This window comes from Pseudonaja textilis, chromosome 18 (assembly GCF_049901715.1).
Source record: "Pseudonaja textilis isolate UNSWEBS1 chromosome 18, rPseTex1.2, whole genome shotgun sequence".
Lineage (NCBI taxonomy): Eukaryota > Metazoa > Chordata > Lepidosauria > Squamata > Elapidae > Pseudonaja > Pseudonaja textilis.
This window is the reverse complement of record NC_142007.1, coordinates 448,890-470,155: the sequence shown is the minus strand read 5'-3', so window position 1 is coordinate 470,155 and position 21,266 is coordinate 448,890. Positions and strand designations below refer to the sequence as shown.

At 53.5% G+C, this 21,266-nt stretch overlaps 1 protein-coding gene across 18 annotated transcripts in view; it reads right to left on the bottom strand.

The window, feature by feature from the left end:
* Positions 1-21,266, bottom strand: part of NPHP4 (nephrocystin 4) — a 98,868-nt gene that overhangs the window by 66,305 nt on the left and 11,297 nt on the right. For 12 of the 18 annotated variants that reach the window (XM_087914970.1, XM_087914965.1, XM_087914964.1 and 9 more), the window contains 23 exons: positions 20,964-21,157; positions 20,233-20,359; positions 18,082-18,264; positions 17,487-17,631; positions 16,676-16,734; positions 16,437-16,547; positions 15,642-15,781; positions 15,129-15,320; positions 14,225-14,394; positions 13,538-13,698; positions 12,919-13,099; positions 10,050-10,178; positions 9,676-9,887; positions 9,024-9,250; positions 8,306-8,492; positions 8,101-8,190; positions 7,702-7,858; positions 7,125-7,210; positions 6,435-6,520; positions 5,702-5,873; positions 5,038-5,217; positions 4,621-4,764; positions 2,344-4,201 (listed from right to left, as the gene is read on the bottom strand). In XM_087914970.1, coding sequence (XP_087771096.1) covers positions 4,061-4,201; positions 4,621-4,764; positions 5,038-5,217; positions 5,702-5,873; positions 6,435-6,520; positions 7,125-7,210; positions 7,702-7,858; positions 8,101-8,190; positions 8,306-8,492; positions 9,024-9,250; positions 9,676-9,887; positions 10,050-10,178; positions 12,919-13,099; positions 13,538-13,698; positions 14,225-14,394; positions 15,129-15,320; positions 15,642-15,781; positions 16,437-16,547; positions 16,676-16,734; positions 17,487-17,631; positions 18,082-18,264; positions 20,233-20,359; positions 20,964-21,157 — 3,474 coding nt within the window. In that variant the 3' untranslated portion in view covers positions 2,344-4,060. Of the gene's footprint in view, positions 1-2,343; positions 4,202-4,620; positions 4,765-5,037; positions 5,218-5,701; positions 5,874-6,434; positions 6,521-7,124; positions 7,211-7,701; positions 7,859-8,100; positions 8,191-8,305; positions 8,493-9,023; positions 9,251-9,675; positions 9,888-10,049; positions 10,179-12,918; positions 13,100-13,537; positions 13,699-14,224; positions 14,395-15,128; positions 15,321-15,641; positions 15,782-16,436; positions 16,548-16,675; positions 16,735-17,486; positions 17,632-18,081; positions 18,265-20,232; positions 20,360-20,963; positions 21,158-21,266 lie in introns of those variants that run through there. The other 6 variants (XM_087914972.1, XM_087914957.1, XM_087914959.1 and 3 more) reach the window with 1 other exon arrangement.

Here is a 21,266-nt window from a genome sequence, read left to right as displayed (position 1 = left end):
CTCCATCCTCCAGTTATGCCAATCAAACTTCTCCTTGTGGTCGGCCCTTTCAAGGGCCTCATCGTCACGCTCCCCGTCTCTTCCCTCCCTCCTTCCCTTCGTCACAGCCCTCCACGTTTAATATCTCACACGATCACAACCCTGAATGCAGGGAGGCGCTTTGGTGAGGCACTTCGGCCCCCTCCCCCCACCCTGCAATAAAGAGCTAAGTTTTATTGTTGTGGTTCTTCCCCCCTGCCTTTTATAGGCCTTGAATTAAAGAGAGCAGGTAATAAATCTCTCCCCGAAGCACAGGTGAGTGAGAGGAAGGAAGCCAACAAACACCCCCCCCCCGTTCAGGAGGTAGTATGGATGGGGGAGCTTGTAAAAGGGTCACAAAACAGAACAGATTTACTGTCACAGGTGAGTTTGGGGCGAGAAAGGATATTCTTTTAATGCAGGGCTTATCCAAACCTGGAAACTTTTAAGACTTGAGGACTTCGATTCCCAGAATTCCCCACTTAGCATCTCCCTCAGCCCAGTCAAACTCACAGGGTTGGAGTACAGCAGGAAAACTCCTATTTATGATGGTCCCGGGGTCCCACGAGCCCCTTTTGCAACCTTCCGACAAGGTTCACTTAGTGACCGTGTGACCGTTAACAAGCGCAGCAATTCGCTTAACAACGGTGGCCAGAAAGGTCTTAAAATGGGGTGAGGTTCACGTAACAACTACCTCGCTTAGCAAGCTGAGAAAGCAACGCGCCTGGTGTGACCAAGAGAAGCAAGACGGGCAGTCGATAAATTAGAAATAAATACGTTTTTGCTGATCCATAAATGGATCCAAAGGACGAAGAGAAGGTAGTCAGGAATGGATTTGAGCCACCTCCGACCGACACACACACACACACACACACACTCACACACTCACTCTATCCTGGAGATGGGAGCCGAGATGAGGTTTTAATTCTTTCATTACCGGGATCCAATTTTCCTCCTGATGAGAGAGAAATGGAGAGACCGCGAAGAGTATGCTGGGCGCGCTCCCTCCCCCCCACCGACTCCGGCATCCGACGGGCGGCGTCATTATTAGGGACAGCTTCATTAAGGAGAAAGGCTGCCATAAAACTGGGGGGGGGGAGGGAAGGAGCGGGGTTGCACCGTGCAAGGAATTGCTGGTCTGTGTGTGTGTGTGTGTTGTGGGGGGCGGGATTGCTTCCTTTTCTAATTCTGTCCTGGGATGGACGGAGAGACGCAGGCGTGAGATGGACAGAGGAGACTATGATGGGAGACAGACAGACGGACGGACGGATGCAGTCATGGCAGGATTGGATGGAGGGATAGAAAGGAGATGGGTAGATAAGGCACGATGGAGAGAAAAACAGATAGATGTGGTGGGTGGGTGGGTGGGTGGACCAGTGGTGGGATTCCAAAATTTTTACTAACGTGGGCATGGCTTGGTGGGCGTGGCAGGGGGAGGATATACTGCAAAATCCCCCTTCTCTCCCCACCCCACTAACCTGCTTTCCAGCTCTGTTCTCCTGGGCAGGGCAACCCAAGGAGACCCAGCTGATCAGCTGGGACTCAATGGGAGGCGGAGCATAGATGGGTTGGCGGGGCTAGTCAGAGGCGGGATTGGCCGGTTTTCAAAATTTCCGCCACCGGTTCAACCGGTCAGAACCGGCTGAAGAGCCGCCTCTGGGACAGGTGTGATCCAAAGACGGGGCAGGTACCTACATACCTGACAGACAGGTAGATACAGACCTGAGATGGAGAGATAAGACATGATGGAGGGAAAGGCAGGCAGATGGGGTGGAGGGATGGACGGACGGATCAATTCAGACATGATGGAGGCAGACGGGCGAATGGACAGATACGGACATGAGACGGGGAGATAAGAGGCGATGGAAAGACAGGCAGCCAGGGGGGAGGGAGGGATGGACAGGCGCAGACATGACATGGTTCATGCATGCAGACGTGATGAATGCCCCACGAGGCACAGGACAAAGCAGGCGCATACATGATGGAGACAGGGAGGAGGAGGATGGATAGGGGGAGGGGCGATACTTCCGCCCATGACAGAGACAGACAGACATGACGGAGGGATACCGAAATAAGACGGATCTACGGTGGATACAGAGAAAGATGATGGATGGATGGTTGCATCCATGAGAGGGAAGGAAAGAGGAGGAGAGAATAACCTGGTTTCCCTACCTGTATACACGCGTATATTTATTTTATTTATTCCCTTCTCCCGCCCTTCCTACCCTCTTTCCTGCCTTCCATCCTTCCCGGCCTCCCTCCCTTCTTTCCCGAAATGCTCCCTAAAAGTGAAAAGTGACACGTTTCCAGCCGGGAGACGCAACCCCTCCTTCAACATCAAGAAGCCCGATCCTGGTTAGCTGTGACAGGCCTCCCTTCTGCTCCCGCTTTAAACCTGGATATTCCTGGCCAGCCACCTGAGGCTTCCCGCGACTTTTAAGAATCATTTGCAATTCTGGAATTAAATTTTCTGCAGAGGAGTATCAAAGCCGAGTGTCTCACTTCCCAGTGCTGTGTCCACGGTCGCCGAGCCTGCAATTAATTCCGCGGCTGGGTTTTTTGCACAATCCAGGCTTAATACGGAGGGAATATTTTTTTTAAAAAAAAATCAGCCTTAAGCCCATTTATTTCTTAGCAGTTTCATCTCCAGGTTTCCTTATTTTATTTTTTCTTCACTGCCGGCTAGCTCGTTTTGCAGACCGCTGGTTTCTCTGCCTCCAAGGTGCACTAATCCTGGTCCATTATATATATTATTTTATTTTTTGGGGGCTGCAGATTAGCCCCTTCCGGTCTTGCAACCCGGCAGGTTTTCAGCTGCATTCTAAAAATCGGATCTCCGGGATCGTTCAATTTTTTTCATTCAGTGGTTTAACACAGGTTACGTCCTCGACTTACGACCATAATGGAGCCCCAAATTTATGTTGCTAAGTGAGACATTTGTTAAGTGAATCACATGAAGTGTGTGTGTGTGAATTTGGGGTGGGGACGGACGGACAGAGCAATCTTCCCAACCCTAAACCGACCTAAACCATCCCGAGGAACAAAACAAGAATATTAAATATTTTTGCCCTCCGCAAAATCCAAGGCATTTTAATTGATTTAATTCGATCCAGTTTGATCCCAGCTCGGTTTCTCTGGGTGCATCTCGTGGTTGTTTGCTTCTCTCTACTTTTTTTTTTTAAAGAAGACCCTCAACATTTGGCAAATATCGCAGATAAATGTGTTTGGCGGAGGAAAAATACGTATCCATTTTTTCTAAGTTTTTAAAATTTCTTTAAAACGTCGCAGAAAAAAGGCTGCAGGTTCCTCGTTCACAGTTCGTGTTCAGTTGAGGCTTGGAGGGTTTTGAAAAGCACAGGCCAATTTTTCCAGGTTTTTAACTTTCAAGTGTGATTCCTTCCCCCCCATCACCTCTTTTTGGAGGATCACCAGAAATGCTTAGTGGGGTACCGGCGACTCGCAAGTTAATTCAGAGCAGAACGGCAAAAAAGTAAAAAAAAAAAAAAGAGTTTTTTTCCCCAGACACGCCACCGGGTATTAAATAAAAGGCACCCCGAGGATCTAAAAAGGGGGAAATCATGTATAAAAAATAAACCACACAGACTGAATAAATCTTGTTTGCTAGGAGGGTCGAGCTCCTTCAGATCAACTTTAGACGCTCCCGATGTGCAGATTTAAAATCTTTTGGGTGCAGATTATTATTACTATTACTATTATTACCTTCGAAAGGCAAACCTCCTCTCTTCCTCACCGCCCCACGACCCTCGCTGGGACGAGGCCTGGACCCCTGACCCCCAGGATGGAGGAGGGATCTGACCCGCCATAGACCAAGGGGCAAAGATCCGCTTCCGGGGACCCGCTTCCATCAGGTGGCGGGAAGGATCAGAGGAATCGGGTGCGGAGTGGGGCGAGGGTGTGTGTGTGTGTGTGTGTGTGTGTGTGTGTGTGTGTGTGTGTGTGTGTGTCTACGGACCCTCTGGGGCTCCGAGGGAAACAAAGGGGGGGGATTTAATTCGATCCGGGCACCTGCTCCGACGCCCCGTCACTGGTAGGCCACCTTCACGCAGAACGTCTCCTCGTTCTTCCCTTCGGCGTCGTTGATGTAAATCAGGATTTCCTCCTCGCCGGCGTTTTGGCTGGGGGCAAACCTCAAACCGATGGTGTAGGTCTCCCCGCCCCCCACCTGGAGGGAAAGGGAGGGAGGTGAAGGAGGCCGGCACCTGGGTCGGGGGACCGAGTGGGGGCCACGGAAGAGGGGAACTTGGGTGAACTGGCCGCCCCGCTCTGGAGTCCCCCCCGTTTGAGCTGCTGCCCCAAAGGGGGCCACTGGCCCCTTAAAGGAGGGTGAACCCCATTCAATGCCCGAGACGGGGCCCTCCCTGCTTGCCCCTCCCCTCCCTCCTCCCTGCCCAGGAGAGTTTGGGGATTATCCTCCATCATGACCAAACTAGGGAACGTTATCAGTGCTGGGAGGACCCCTCCTCAGCGGCATCGAGGTCCCTCTGGCTTCAAAGGAAGGGGAGAGCTGGGAGAGGCAGCCTGCCCACCAGGGCCCCTCCGCCCAAGGACCCCGCCCCGTGCCGCGCTCCGGCCGGCCCTCACCTGGAAGGAGTCCTCCTTGAAGCGCAGCAAATCCGGGTGGTTGGTGTGCAGGAAATAGGCCCGGGGGGACGGATAGGAGTTGGTGTAGGTGATCTTCTTGTTCAAGCCTTTCCCTCCGCCGGAAGGCAGCGCGATTTCGAAGGCCTGGCAGGGGAGGAAGGACCCGGGAGGGCTCAGGGCACCTCGGAGGTCTTCTAGCCCAGCCCCCCGGCCAAGGCAGGAGACAAACCTTTCCTTAAGGACCCCCCAGGGATGGAGCACCCACAAACTTCCCTCCCTCCCTCCCTCCCTGTGTTCCTTCCTTTCTTCTTCTAATCTTCCTCCCTCCCTACATTCCTTCCTTCCCTCCTTCCTCTCTTCCCCCTCCCTCCTTCCCTCGGATTCTCTACATCAAGACCACCCCCACCCAGAGCTCACCTTGGAGATGACGGGCTGCCGGCAGGACACGGAGACCAGCCAGGTGGAGACCAGCTGGTGGAGCTCCACGTCCACCAGGTTGAGGGAGATGAAGCGGCTGCCGGCGCTCTGCGGCCGAAGTCCCAGGTGCAGGTCCTGGACCCCGTTGGCCGGCAGGACGAAGACCCCGTCCGGCTCCAGCTGGCGGGCAGAAGACGTGGGAAGAGCTGAGCCCCAACTCATGGGGACAAGGGGGGGGGGTTCCAAGACCCCCAAGTCTTGAGGGCAGCCGAGAGTCAGTCCGTCCGTCCTTCCTTCCTTCCTTCCTTCCTTCCTTATTTTTCTTTCTTTCTTCCTCCCTCCCACTTTCGTTCTTTCCTTCCTCTCCTCAAGTTACAAGGGTTTGCTCAGTGACTGTTCAAAGTTATGATGACACTGGGGAAAAAAGTCGCTTCTGGCCGATCTTCACACTTACGACCGTCACAGCACCCCCAAGGTCACATGATCAAAATTTGGGCACTCGGCCCCTATTTCTGACGGTCGCAGATCCGCTTTTGTGACCGCCTGACGGTCAAGGCCAGTGGGGAAGCCAGATTCACTGAACAACCCCACTTAACAACTGCAGGGATCCACTTAACGACTGGGGGGAGGGGGGAAAGAAAGGTTCGCGAACCGAGGCCCTTACCTTCATCTCTTGCGGGCGGGAGGTGAAGGCTCTGACCTGGCGGGTGGCGTGGGTGCCCCGGAGGACGAGGGAGAGCCGGGTCAGCTGCCCCAGGACACAGGTGGCCTCCACCCACTGCAGGCAGTGGAGGTAGAACTGCCAGGTCTGGGTGGGCGCAGCCAGCCAGGGGTCCCTGCCCAGAGGGAGGAGAAGGAAGGGCGCTCAGAGGCAGGGAAATGGCGGCGGTTTAGTGACCAAAGTTACAACGGCAAGGGAAAAAAAGACTTAGGATTACGACCATTTGCATCCCCGTGATCAAAATGCAGACGCTTGGTAATAGACTTGTATTTATGACGGTTCTGGGGTCAGGTGATCCCCTCTTGCGACCGTCGGTTGAGCAAAATCAATGGGAGGGACAAATTCACTTAACGCCCATGTTCCTAACTGAACAGCTGCAATGATTCGCTTAACAACGAATGGCAAGGAAGGTGGCTTTAACAATTAAATTCCATTGAAGTTAAATTTCCAATCTCTAGTGTTCCTTTATAACGCATACGGATTGCACCCAACTTTCTGTGGCCATAATCTGGATAGATGGATGGATGGATGGATGGATGGAGAGAGAGAGAGAGAGAGAGAGAGAGAGAGAGAGAGAGAGAGAGAGATAGATAGATAGATAGACAGACAGACAGACAGACAGACTTTGCTAACCACCCATTAGAGTTTTAGCAGTTTTTAAGGTGGTGAGGCTTACATGTAAATCAACACGAAGAACCTCTGGATTTGGGGACTCGAACCCGCAGCGACTTTCAGGAAGATGTCCTGAGGTTCCCCAGGTCCCTGGAGGAGAACATCAAGACCAGATTTAATTCAGTTCCTTCGGGAATTAAAATCAGGGCACGGGATTTTGGTGTCTACACCGTGCCCCCAAACTGGGGACTTGTATAGGTTGGATCCATGATCTATGCTAACCCCAAGGTGGAGGTTTCCAAGACGAGATGGGACAGCCGTTTGTCCAGGATGGTCTAAGTTCTCCTGGCTTGGACTAGAAGACCTCCAAGGTCCCTTCCAGCACTGCAACTCTATGGTTCTCCTACCCTCTCTTTGCTCTGATGGATCTCGGCATGAAGCTACATTCTGGAGATGCCCCCCGAGAACTCTGGGATACTCCGATGGCCGCCTCCTTCCCACAGAACCCTCTGGAAGGATTTCCCCTATGAATGTTGGTATCTTTGACAACAGCCAACAGACATTCTTGAGGGTTGAGTTCACGTTGGTCAACCCACTAGAGATCTGACTTAACATCCGTTCTGATTTACGATGGGCTTCGTTGACCTGTGACGGTCATGGTAACATGTTCTAGCTTGTTCCCCCTGGAACCCTTTGCTTCCTGCCCTGACCAATCACCAACCACACCCACAAAACTTATGCTGGTCAACGGTACCATTTTCTTGGTCTCGCAGATGACGTTGGGGTCACTGCAGCGGACAAACACCTCAGGTTCTCCACCAGGAACGCCTACCGGAGCCCCTGCCGAGGAAAAACACGAGGGTCTCAAGAGCTGCAGGCCTTCAAATCAAAGGCCCCTTCTTGCTGTCAATGACCACAGCTCTGATGGACTATGACCCACTCAACTAGAAGCCCAGCTAGAGGACCACTTCGTAAAACACGCCAACTAAATTCTCTGCAGAAAGAACTTCTTGAGGTGATCTTGAGAAGGTCCAGATCTACAGACCACCCAAGTTCAAGGAGAACTGAAGTCCAACCTTAAGGTCCTTAGGACCAACTCTCTCTATCGCTTGATACAAATTCCTGGTTTAGTATCCATCTGTTTAAGCTGTTCCCAAGTAGTCGTCCTCAACCTGGACAACTTCAAGATGGGTGGACTTCAATTCCCAGAATTCCACAGCCAGCAGGTGAAGGAGAAAGTCCACCCATCTTATGGTTGTGTGGATGGGATGCTCCATATCCTAACTGTTTAGGATTCAGTCAACTTGAGCAGAGGAGGAGCTGGGAGCCACCTGGGAGCGTGTGCCACGGAGGCAGGCGGATGGATTTCTTCAGGAAGGTCAGCTCTGGGTGGTAGAAGCGGAAGGTCTGATCCACCGTGTGGGGCTGGGTTTCCACACTGACGCTCAGGATGGCGAGGGGCTTGCCGTTGCCCACCGTGAAGGAGACCTGGAGAAGAGGAGGAAGAGGAGGAGGAGAAGAGGAAGAAGAGGAGGAGGAGGAAGAAGAAGAAGAAGAAGATTTAGAACACTCCTTCCCTAAGCTTTGGTCCACCATCTTCATGCCGTCCCATGGATTCTGGCCACCGTCCAACCCGCTAAGAAGGGAATTCTCCACCTCAACAAGGTGGCAAAAGCTTTCCATCCCATTGAGTGGACCTGTGCACCATCCATCACTCCCTGTTGTGTTACCTTGATGCGTAGAGTCTCGCTGAACTTTCCAGAAGAGGTGGCCATGGGGATCTTCTCACCTTTCTTAGATGTCGGCTCAGGGGGACCTTGCTGGAAGTCAAAGAGATGTCATGGCAGAAGACCTTCGGGGCTGTTGTTACTTCAGTGACCGGATATAAATCAAGGACCCTCCGTGAGGAAAAGCGAGGGGTGAGGACTTCCCTACCTGCATCATGGCGGCCTGCTCCATGGAGAAAGTCTGGTACTTGAAGGGGATGTAGACCGTCTCCTTGGGACGGAGGTAGACCTGAGGAGTGAGGCCGTTGTGAAGATGAAACATGTCCTCTTCCAACGGTGTGACAGTTTGGGTCAGTTCTTTAAAATGCCTCCACTCTCTGACGTCCAAGATGACGCTAGGAGAAGATCAAGGACAACATGAAGAAAACATGGAGATGGTGGTTTGGGAGAGAGGGCATCTCCAAGTGGTTCCTGGGGTCACTTCCTGGTTCTCCTGGCTCAAGGGTGGGGAAAATTGTAGGTGGCCTCCAGATGCACCTCCAACTTCCATTGTCTCTTGGTTGGAAGTGAGGTTGAGTCAACAATATCTGAAAGGTGACCGTGGGAGAAGACCAAGGACAACATGGAGAGAAGGCATCTCCAAGGAGTTCCTTGCGCCATCTTCTGGAAATTACAGACGGTCTCCAGGTGTACCCCCAACTTCCACTGTCTCTTGGTTGGAGGTCCAGCTGAAGACCAACAATATCTGGAGGCCCTCCTGCTCCAATCGCTGTTGAAGTTATTGAATCTGGGTTGGTTTGTCCAGGGAATACGGAATGGACGGTGACAATGGGTGGTGGGCACCGTTGAGTTCTGGGCCTTCTTCTCCCACAAGGAAGGGATCCCTCTTCTTCTCAACCAGCAGGTGACATCCCGCCGTTCTTTACCTGAGCTCCGGGTTATCTACTCTGATGGTCACCGTGTGCTGGACGCCGTAGGGATTCTTCAGGGCAAACTCAAAGAACTCGGCTGTGCCCAACGTGGCGTAGATGACGTGGTGGGTGGTGATGGCTTGGCAGAGCATGGAGGTGATGCTCTCGGCTTTGATGCGCTCCCGGTACGCCTCGATCAGCTGGAGGTCTCGGGAATGCTGAACCCGGTCCTCATGCCGCCCCTGGGGGGGAGGGGGAGAGAAAGGGGGCAGGTGGCTTTAATCTCCTTTATGGAAATCCTTACGCACTTGCTTGGCTGGGTCTCAAACTTTGCCAGTGCAGACAAGAAACCACGACTGTGAGTTGTAATGCTGGCTTTTTTTTAAGGTTACAGTAGCAGAATCTTGCAAGTCTGAACGTGCCTTTCTCCCCACCCCCCGCCCCACTTTACAGCCCAAGAAACTAGGGAGGGTCCCTTCTAAGATGCTTCCCTTTTCCTTCTGGGGGCTCGGCCGCCTCTTACCTAACCAATGCCTAGTCTGCACCTCTTCCTCCTGTCTCCCGAGGCCGTTCCCACAGACCACTGCCACTGTTTCTGCCCCCCCGCCTTGACATCCTGGGGAGGGTCCCACACCCTTTTCCCTTTGGGGGGCTCCGCTTCCCTCACCAAGATGAAGCTGCTTTTCCTTCCAACGTCGCCCTCCTGGGACTCCTTCCTCCGGACGGAGAGCATCCTCTCCAACTTCCGGCGTCGGGTGAGGTCGCCTTCCTGGCTGGCGGGTTGCAAGGCACCGCTCACTTCCCGCAAGCGGGAGAAAAGGAGAGCGGCCAGCTCGCTGTCCATGTCGGCCAGTTTTTTGGCTTGGCACACGTTTCCGCCTGGGAGAGACGGGCCAAAGGGGGGCAGTCAAGCCAACTTACATCAAAACCAGGTAAGGCTCAATCCACGATGGTTTGTTTCAGGCAATGGCCGCGGCTTGGTTAAATTCACAATAATAGTACCCCACCCATCTCCCACCCCCCAAATCAAGGGGAACCTACCCCTGCGAGTGCTGATAGAGACCAAACTGCCACCGGGAAAGCCCCTGGCCCCGTCCTGTGAGGAGATGATCCGCCTGCAAGAAGGGGGTAAGGAGTGTGACCTCCGCAGCCCCTGTTCACACCGGCGGCCTGCAAGAGAAGAGAAGGGAAGGAGGAGGGTGGGTGGGTGGGTGTGTCCAGGAGCTGGGCTCCACCTGTTCAGGGATGAGGAAGGGGCTGGTGTAGACCAGGGCTCAGGTCTTCTGAACTTCTCCTATTTGGGGTGGTGGAAGAGAAGGGGCCCTGGAGGTCTTCTACTCCAACCCATGCACAAGCAGGAGACTCTATACCATTAAGGACAAATGGCCGTCCAGCCTTGAAGACCTCCAGTGATGGGAGTGCCCACAATTTCTGAAGTCAGGCTGTTCCTTCCATCCATCCATCCCTCCCTCCCTCCGTCTATCGTGCACAGGGGGGTCCATCCTTGAAGTCCTCCAGTGAGAGATCCCCCCTCACTCCAGAAAGCGGTTCCAGCGCTTCTTAGCTCTCACAGTGGGGACCTTCCTCCTCATTTCGAATGTGGAGGCGTCTTGGTAGGACTTCGAACCGACGGTCCCGGGTCTTCCCCTTGGGCGCTGTGTTATCTCCTCCCCCAGGAGACCCCCTCCTGGACTGGGGGGGGGGAGCACTGTCAGGTCTTCCGTTAGCCTTCTCTTCTTCAGGCTAGAGACACACCCAAGTTCTTCCTAAGAAGCAGCTTGCGGGACGACCTTCACCACCTCTTGTTGCTCTTCAATGCGCTTTTTAGGTCAAAGAGAGCAGAGACATCACCCCGGCTTCTAAGACCACGCAACGGAGGAAGCTTATCCAAGGGCATCACAACTGCAGCACGTGTGCGTGTCGTCTCACATCCGATCTTCGCACAATGGAACAAGGCAGCCGTGGTAGAAGCCAAAACACCTCCTTTTTTCCATCCCCCGAGCCTGGGCTTGGTCGCACATTGGTGGAACGTGAGGGATGGAAGCCTCCTGAGATGCTCCGTCCTGCTCTAAAAACGTCAACCGCCTCTCTCAAACCTCCCAGGCTTGACAGCCGTCGAACAGGTGACTTTCAAGTTCATCAAGATTTGAAGGAGATGGAGATTTATTATTATTTTATTTTTCTAACCCTCTCGTGGTTTCTTCTCCCGGCCTCACCCCGCTTCTTCTCCTTGGAACAAAAATATATATATATCTATATATCTATATCTTGATGCCTCAGGCGAGCTTCCATTTTGACAAGGAGGAAACAAAGTCGTCTCCTCCTCATGAATAATGAAGGTGATGGAGCAACCCAGATTTCTGCCTCGCGTGGGGAGGAAGGCTTGATGCGGCCCACGGTGGAGGGACGGTTGGCGGAGGCGGCGGAGGCTGCCGAGAGAGCCGAGTCGGCGGTCCTTGATCAGGGAAGAGACGATCACGGCATCGATGGAGGGCTGGAAACCCCGGATGGGCTTTGGCTTTGGCACGAACAAAACAGAACAAAAACCGAACTCGGCGTTTGTGGTTTTGATGATGAGAGGGAATGGATTAGAGGGGAGAACAGAGCCGGGTTGCAACCAGAGAGAAGGAGCGCTAAATTTATAATTGCACTTGTAACGAGATCAGAAAACGCTTCTGTTCCTTTCTTTCTTCTTGCTCTTTCTTCTTTCTCGCACTCGGAGCTTCCGCTTTTGATTCCTCGGCTCTTCTCGTTTCTCACTTCGCGTTTGCCTTTATCTTGGTTTTTAAATAATAATAAACTTATTAAATCTTACATGGAGTTGCATGCATGGAAACCCCTCGCAAGAGCACCCCGAGGGTCCCCGGCTGCCAAAACCGATGGAATTCTCCAATTCCTTCCCTCCTTCTTTCATTCCTCCCTCCCTTTTTTCATCCTTCCCTTCCTCACCCCAATTTTTCTCCTCCTTTCATTTCCTTCCTTTCTCCCTCTCCCCTTTGTCACGGCAACCATCGTTGTGTGTTCTGCTGTGTTTGTGAGCCCCGAGTGGGGCTCCGCGGCCTCTCTGCCCTTTGCCTTGATGCCTTAATGGGCTCGTTTTATCCAGCCCCTTCCCGACAACCCTGATGGCTCTTTTGATCTCCTCCTCCACCTGCCGGCCAAAAACTCCCCCCCGCATTCTACTTTTTATTAAAAAGAGGGGAGAAAAGGGGAAGAAGGAAAAGAGAAGGCCGGTGGCCTTTTCAGAGCAGAGGCACTATCAAAGGAAACACCTCTGGCACCGGAGAGCCTTTGATTCACGGTGGGAAAGCGAAGAAGCTGCAAAGATGTTTTCATTCCCCGGTGCTGTGAAGGCATCTTAAAAGGTCCGGCTAAGGGGAGCTTCTCATTCATCTCTATGCTCTGCGTGGGTGTGTGTGTGTGTGTGTGTGTGCGTATGTGCGCGTGTGTGCGTGCATCCGTCCTTGACCCATTCTTTGGGCTTTGGAATGATGCGAAATGCAGGATAACAAGGGAGGGACCCCGGAGGTCTTCTAGCCCAACCCCCTGCTCAGGAGGGAGACCTTTCGCCATTCCTTCTCCCTGAAGGCCTCCAAGGATGGAGGAGGCAAAGACCTTCCACGGGTGAACTGATCCGGGGTTACGGAACAACGGAGTTGCAAGGGGCCTGGGAGGACTCCTAGTCCACCCTCAACTTCTGGAGGCAAGCTGTTTTCACGGATTAATTGATCTGGGATGATAGAATGAAAGAATCGGAGAAGGAAGAACGGAAGAAAGAGGGAGGGAAAGAAGGAAGGAGAAAAGGGGAGGGAGGGAAGGAGAGAAGGAAGGAAGGAAGCTCCTTGGGGGCTCTTCGACTGCTCCACGTTGAGCAAGGGGGACCGACCGACAGGGGAGGAGGGGGACTCACCGATGTTGGCCAGGCGGAGGTGAAGCTGGGCCCTCACCACCGCCTGGACCCCGATGGGCTTCACCCCCCAGGGCCGGAAGGCCTCCCCGCTCAGCACGGCCGCGTCCGGCTTGTACTCCGTGGCCAGGACCTCCAACTCGTGGTAGACCTGGACCCCCGTCCGGCCTCGGCGCAGGAGGTGCTGTGGAGAGAGCTCAGCTGTGGTGGGTCACCTCTGAACCGGGGGGGGGGGGGAAGGGAGCCCATTTCTCTCTCTCCCCGTTGCCCCCGGAAACGCAGGCAGCCCCCCCACTTAGGGCCGCAAGGGAGGCTCCGCTTTTCCGTCGCTACGGGAGGGAGACCTGTTGAGTTTTGCCCCGTCTTACGACCTCTCTTGCCAGAGCTCTTAAGGGAATCGCTGCCATTTGTTAAGTGAGCCACGTGGTCGCTAAGTGGGCCTGACGTGGCTGGTCAAGAGGGTCGCAAAAGGGGCCCTGCGACCGTCATAAACATGAGCCAGTTGCCAAGCCTGTGGGTTTTGACCCCGGGAACTGCAACGGACACAATTCTGGAAAAGGGACCTGACTTTTGGGGAGGGGCCGTAACTCGAGGACTGCTCTCCAGACATGAGCTCACCTACCTTTAGCTTCACAGAGGCAGATCCCAAAAGGAGCAGCGAGTCCCCGTCCCAGACGTCGATCTGCAGGGCCTGCTGGGCCAGGTAGCGGAGGAACCAGCGTGGCTCACCGGGCTTCAGGGAGGCCAGGTCCACCAGGTACTTCAGGTGGAAGCCGGGGGGGGCTGCGGAGGAGGAGGAGGAAAGGGGTCAGCGGGGGCCGTGGTAAGATGGCCCGTTAACCTTCCAGAGGCCAGAAGGAAGAATGGGAGGAAGGGAGAGAGGGAGGGAGGAAGAAAAAGGAAGAAACAGGGAGGGAGAAAGTGAAGAAGGAGAGGAAGAAGGGGATAGGGAAGAGGGAGAGAGGGAGAGAGAGAGGGAAGGAGGACGGAACAGAGAGGAGGGAGGAAGAAAAAGGAAGAAGCAGGGAGGAAGGGAAGTGAAGGTGAAGGAGAGAGAAAAGGAAGAGGAAGAATAAATAGAGGGAGGGAAGGAAGAACAGAGAAGGGAAGGGAGGATGAAATGGATGGATGGATGGATGGAAAGAAGGAAGGAAGATTAGAGGAAGGAAGGAAGGAAGGAAGGAAGGATGCCAACTGGAGAATCTCTGATGGCACAAAAGGGTGAGACAAACTTTCCACAACATCCCAAGGTGAGCGGATGGCCCCCTCCGTTAGCGGCCTCTTCTCGCCTGTCGTGCCCCAGCCTTACCAAGGGTCAGGGTCCCGTCTGGGTTGATCTGCACCAAGATGTGGGTGGCCGGCCCACAGGCCTCAGTCTGGACCAGCTGCAGCCGTGGCGTGGTGACCGGCGGGAAGCGGTAAAACTGGAGGGTGAAGTAGACGCTTTGGGGCCACGTAGCAGGGTCGTCCTGGGCAGGCCTGGTGGAAGGAGAGGAGGGGAAATTCAGCTGGAGAGGCCCGAAATCCGAGCACTCGACAGCCTGTTAAGAGGTGCACCCTAGGCCAGATTAAAACAAGCATTGAAGTATTTGGATTTCAGTTCTCAGAATTTCCCAGCCAACCATACCTGGGATTTTTTTTCTTTCTTTCTCTCGCTTCTTAAGAATGGAGAGATTTGCAGAGAACCCAAAGGATCAGACCCGCCCTCTTTCAGGCAAAGCCCCGCCCCTTTCTCATGAGGGAGTGTTGATGAGGACTTCGGGCTCCTGATTAAAAAAAGTCAGTCATCAACTGAGGCGTTGGAAAAATGCGAACCGGTTGCTAAACACCCCAAAACTGCAGGCACAAGCCTGGCCAGTCTTCAGACCCAAACAGGGTTGCAAGGCCCAGGAAGGTCTTTTGTAGCTTCGATCGGTCGTTAAGTGAACAGTCGTAAGTCAAGGAATACCTACAGCCCGAGATGGAAAGGATCCAGGAATAAACTACAGTCTTTCGTATCTACGATCTACTTTTCCGCTGGGACCCGAGTCCTTCACCTCAGTGGGGAGAAGCCATTAAAGTTGGGTGGGTGGGGGCCAACAACTGCACCCCCCTGTCAATTCAACCTCCCCCCCCCCATTTTGGGGGGCACCTGTATAAGTATTTATTTCCCACCTCTCCCAGCCCCAAAAGGGGAGCCATTTCAATGGCACAGATCTTTTTTTCGGACCCACCTGCTCAAGGCCAGGAACTGCAGGTGGATCTCGTGGTCGGGCAGGGGGTCGCCTTCCTCCTGCTGGGGGCCACAGGGGGTGGGGTCACTGGGATCCAACATCTCAACCGGCTCCTTGTTGCAATCCAGCAGCTCAGGGAACCCGGCCGCGCGGAGGCGGGCAAGCGAGGCCCTGGTGGGGGCGGTGCTGGGGCTGCGGAAGAGACCGGCTTTCAGAATCTCTCTCTCCTTTCCTTCTTCCTCCCTCCCTCTCTCTTTTTTCCTTCCTTCCTTCCTTCCTTCCTTCCTTCCTTCCTCAGTCTTTCTCCTTCCTTCCTTAGTCTCTTCCTTCCTTCCTTCCTTCCTTCCTCCCCTCCTTCTTCCATTTTTTCTTTTTCCCTTTTCCTCCCTCTCTCCCTCCTTCCCTCTTAAAGTGGCCAAGGTTCCCCCTTCCAGACTGGTCTGCAGCCCCCCCCATGACTTCGTGGACCCCAAGAGCCCTGCAGAGAAACGGGTCCGATTTCAGGGGCCTCACCTCCGCAAAGGGGGCCCTCCGAGGGCCAGGATGGGAACCTGGACTGGTGTGAAGGGCAGCTCTTGCAGCTGGTCCTCGAGTTGAGGGTTGTAACTCAGGTCGCACTCCAGGTGAGCAATGGCTCCTTGGTTCTGCTCCGGCTGGGAAGGGAGAGAAGGAAAACTGAGGAAAATGCCCAAAGACGGAAGAGAAGGTCAGCACGGGGCTCGGTTAAGGTGGTTAGACTCAACGGGCCTATCTTAGGGAATGAGATGACAGGGCTGGAAGGGACCTTGGAGGTCTTCTAGTCCAAACCCCTGGCCAAGCAGGAGGACATCTATCATCCTGGACAAATATCTGCCCAGTCTCTTCGTAAAAGCCTCCTGTGATGGAGTAGCCACAACGCCTGGAGGAAGCTGTTCCATCCAACTGTCCATCAGTCCATCCATTTCTCCATCTGTCTATGGATGGATGGATGGATGGATAAAATACATTGCAGAGAAAGGGATTATAAGAGAGTAAGCAGGCACACACTGAGGATAAACATCAAACATCTTTCTTTCTTTCTTTCTTTCTTTCTTTCTTTCTTTCTTTCTTTCTTTCTTTCTTTCTTTCTTTCTTTCTCAGAATCATAAAATCATAGTTCAAGTTGTTCAAGTGATTAATTGATAGGGGATTAGAGAATAAGAGTTGGAAGGGACCTTGGAGGTCTTCTAGTCTAACCCCCCAACTCAAGCAGGAGATCCTAGGGTCAACTTCCAAGACGGACCCACGCCGGGGGTAGAGACTGGACAACCATTTCAGACAAATAGTTACCTCTCTGGCTGGCTGAAGTCTGTCCTGGGACGGCTGAGCCCTGCTGACTGGCGAGAGCAATGCGTGGTCACTCTTGTTTCTCGGGGACGCCAACAGTTGCGACATCGACAGCTGGAAGGCAAGGTCACTTGTGAAAGCCGCAAGCAGAGACCAGGGTAGAATTGGGTACAGGGAAGTACAGGCAACTCACCATATTTAGGGTGGTTGCCGTGGTCAGGAGGTCCCCTTTTGCGACTTACCCCAGGACCCTGAGTGTCATCCTGCGTAGAAACCAACATCTGGGCGGAAGGTGGTGAACCTAGGTGAGGACAAAGAGGAAGAAACGTCACCATAATCATAAAAGGTAAGAGGGGTGGGGGGACTGATCAATTGATCTGGGATTACAGAATAACAGAGTTGGGAGGGAATTTGGAGGTCATCTAGTCCAAACCCTGCTCAAGCAGGAGAGGAGATTAATTCTTCTCTTGGGGGATCCTAAATAGATTAGTCTTATATTATTTTCTGATTGAATGATTGATCGATTGAAAGGGTCAAGGGCCTCCTGCTTGGGCAGGGGGTTGGACTAGAAGACCTCTTGAGGCCCCTCACGATTCTATTATTCTACATTCTAGATTTTAGCATCTGTTCAAACAACCCCACAAAATATTTTCCAGACCAGGAAAGGAGAGGAAAAAGTGAGAACGGACTGCGCTCTGGTGGCTGGGAAAAATATATATATATATATATAATCCTGATTTATTTATTTTATCTCTCTCTCTCCTCTTTTGCCCTTTGGAAGCCTTTCGCTCCTTCAGCTGAGAGGCCAGGAAGTCCTCGCTTTACGATGAACGATGGAGCCCAAGATGTTTATGCTGAGTGAGACATATGTGGCTGACATTCAGTCACGTGACTGACGGGAGGGGAACAAACTGGGTCATAAGCAGCCCCCTCCCCCCACCGGGGGAGGTCCGTCATAACTTCGAACGGCCGTAAGACGAAGGCTGCCTGTTTCTGACCCGACTAAGTGCCACTCGGGCCCTGGAAAGGGGCCTGGGGGTTTCCCTCGCTCACCGGGAGATGCAAGCGGGGGGCTCTTCATCTTGGGGGGCAGCGACGTTTCTCTCCTAACACCCGGAGTTTTGGCCCCTCTTCCCAGTCCTTCCTCGGAGCTGGTGGACAAGTGAAAGGCCAGCGTGCCCGATTCGACCTGCTTCACCTGCAATTTTAATTTTTTAAAAAAAATCAGGTTATCTTCCTCACCTGGCCCTGTGTACCTGTACCAGGTGAGGGGCCCGTCTCCCCCCCTCCCCGAAGAAAAACCCACATTCTTATCAGAGACAATTAGTTTGAAACAGCCTTTTAACTGGGAATTCACGGAATTTGCAGAGAGGCATTAAAAGGTTTTGCTTTTATCTCTGTTTGGTGTTTAGTTTACTCGGAACAAGGTTTGGGTCAGAACAAAGATGGGAGGACTCCAACTCCCAGAATCCCTCAGCCAGCTCCTCTATAACGAACCTTTTTTTTTTTTACTTTGCCCATCAATGCAACGTCACTGCCTATCTTCCCAGCATGCTGCCCCCACCCCCCACCCCAGGACCCATCGTCCCCAGCCACCCACCACCACCAAGGTCTGGGATTGTGAGCCACGCGGGGAGGGGCTGCTCACCTCTTCGGAGCTCATGGTGGCCGGAGGGGTCTTGTACACCAGGACGTGGTGGGGATTCCGCTGAGGGCCGCCTCGCAAGGGAAGGACCACCTCCGTGGGATCCGCATCCAGGACAGGCTGCCAAAGGGCCCAGCGGACCGAGTGCATGTAGGCTGCGGCCGTCAGAGAGGTCATGGAGGGCGTCTGTGGGGGGAGGGAATCGTGTTAAACCAGGGAAGGAAGGAAGGAAGGAAGGAAGGAAAGAGGGGAGACAAAAGAAAGAAGGATTGAAAAAAGAAACAGACGGGAGAAAAGAAGGAAGATGAAAGGGAAGGGAGGGAGACAGGAAGAAAAACTAAAGGGAGAAAAAGAGAAGAGGAAAGGGAGGGAAGGGAAAGAAAAGGAAGGAGGAAGGGAAGAGAAGCAAGGGAAAGGAAATGAATGGAGGAAGAGGGAAGGGAAGGGAAGGGAAGGAAGGAGGCTGGCTGGGGGATTCTGGGAGTTGAAGTCCCCCCATCTAAACCATCCTGTTCCATAACTGGTTGTTAGGAAAAGGTGAAACGTTACTCTTTTCAATGATGATGATGATAATAGTAGTAATAACAACAATAATAATAATATTCTCCTTCTCCTTCTGAAGGAGGCTGAAAAGGATCCTCTCTGGTTTCCCTTTGTCCTTGTCCTTGCCAGCCTCCCCAGCAGGAGCCAATTGACCAATATTTGCTCGGGGCTCAAGACGGGAGGGTGGGCCGCCTCAGACGGCTCAAGGGAGCTGAAGCCCAGCCTGGCCTGAGGAGGGGGAGGAGGAGGGGGAGGAGGAGGGGGGGTTTCTTCTTTTGCCCTCCCTCCTTGCTTACTTGGAGGCCCCCCTCCAGAGGCTTCTCTGCTCTCCTTTTAATTAAAGGAATTAGCCGGCCGGAGCTTCCTGGGCTTCTGGCACGGCGGGTTTGCCCGGGCGATGGTGCTTGACTCATTAAGCCAGAATTAACCCTGATTAGAAGCGCAGGCCTTCCTGGCTGGGCACGAGGCGGCTTGACCACTTGAGAACGGGGCTCCTTTCCTTCTCCTCCTCCTCTTTTCTTCCCTTCCTTCCTCCCCACCCTCCCTCCTTCTCCAGCCTTTTTCCCCCTTTTTCTTTTCCTTTCCTTCCTTTCCCTTCCCTTCCCTCTTCCTCCTTTCCTTCCCTTCCCTTCCTCCTTCCCTTCCTCCTTTACATTCAGAAGAACGTTTCAAGACCCAATTAGAAAGTCTCCACGCAGAGGTGAAGGCGGCTTTGAAGACCCTCCTGGGAGGCTTCAAGGACAATCTGGGTTGTTGTTCTTTTGTTCCCCGCTGAGGCCAAGTCCGTCTTCCAATTCTTCTCTGGGGTGGGCTTCAAAGTCCTCCCCCCTTTCATTTATCAGCGCTAATTGCAAGCCAGAGGTCGGTCACCCCAAGAGCAAACAGCAGGAGACGGGCTCATTATTACCAAGCTTTTGTTCTTTTGAGCCAGCTTTCGGAGGTCAACGCAGACAAGGGCAGGACGAGGAGACCACGCGGGGGTGGGGTGGGGGGGGGGGAGAGGAGAAAAGCGGCTACTTAAGACGTCGAGTGAAGATGTTGGGTTCTGTCTAGACGGTTCTCCTGTCCCCGTCAATAAATGAAACTTGGAACTACCCTCCAGACTCGCCCGTCCTTCCTCTTGCGAGGAACTCAAAGCCACGTTGAGGGTTGGTAGCTCCATCTCAGGAGGGGCCACCAACACGAGGCTTCCAGAACTGCTGTGCGGTCACACAAGTATTTGGGCTTGTTCCGGAGACCAGCGTGCACCATGTAATTCCTCGTTCACCATGCAGTGTTGCCTTCTCCGGTTGTCGTGTCTCAACAGGCGTCCTGGAGATGCCCTCCAGCCAGTGTCCACCGTCTTTCAACAGGCGTCCTTGAGACACCTTCAAGTTGATGTCCACCGTATCTCAACAAATGCTTGTGAGATGCCTTCAAACTGATATCCATTTCATTGTCCTTGAGATGCCTTAAACCTGGCGTCCTGTGCCTTAAACCATAACTCCTGAGCAACCAAGGAATTATGAAAGTTTAAGACCACTGGAAGAGACCAGCTTCAGAAAAAATAGTTGTACATTCACAAAGAACCGAGGAGGAGGAGGAGGAGGACCACCAAAGGTCATCTCTTACCTTCCCATCAGGTCCACTTGCAACGGAGAAGACATATTCCAAGAGGAAGGCCACTCCAAACGCAGGGTGAGGCACCATCTCGGCCAGGTGGATGCGGCTTCGCAGGACGAGAGCTTGTCCCTCGGCACTGGGTCGGAAGAACCCCCCCAAAAAAGGGTGAGGGATCACCAATAACCTTCAGGAACTTCAGGTAACCCCTCCGCTAAGATCCACCGGGACCATCTGCTTTCTCCAGCGCTCCTCGGCCTTGGGGGACGTGAAGATGGGTGGGCTTCAACTCCCAGAATTGCCCGGCCGTAACTTTTGATGTGTACCCCCATTGTTTGCCGCCTTATAATCCTTTTCTCTGCAATCTCCCTGCTCTAGGGAACCGGGGGGGGGGATGGGGGGAATGGGCAGGGCTGGCTGGGGAATTCTGGGAGCTGAAGGCCACCCACCCCCAAGCAACCCTTGGGGCTGCCGCAGCCGTTTCACTGGGTGGCTGCTTGGCCAAGCTTTTTTCTAAGTTTGCTACACCGTGTGGAAGATCACGCTCTACTATGCCCATAGCTGCCCTCCTAGCTAGGCCAGAGGGACATCTGAGTAAGAAAACCGAACGACTCGAAAAGAAAAACCGCTGGAACATCCTCCTCCTGATTCCACCACAGCGTTTCATCTCCTTTTCTTACGGGAAAGGAGCTCGCTTCATTGTACCCAACGACGGTCAGGCTTTCCATTCCCCCGATTCTCACCTGCCTTTGAGAGGACTTCCGTGTTTCCGGCGCATGCTGACACTGCTTCCCGGGGCTCTATCGGCCTCTGGCAATGCCAGAGGGACTAGCACCACCACCTGCGGGGGCTGCACGAAGCACAAGCCGTTGTGGACGCCGATGTGTAGCCGGCGCTCCTGGATTGCGAGGGAGGTCCCGTCCAGGATCGAGTTAACCTAGATTCAACCGAAAGACAAGAATTAACTCCACTGTTGTAGGCTCACCACTTGGTACTCCATTCCTAGGAAGGAGGATTGTTAGATAGTCCCTGGTGTCAACTCAAAA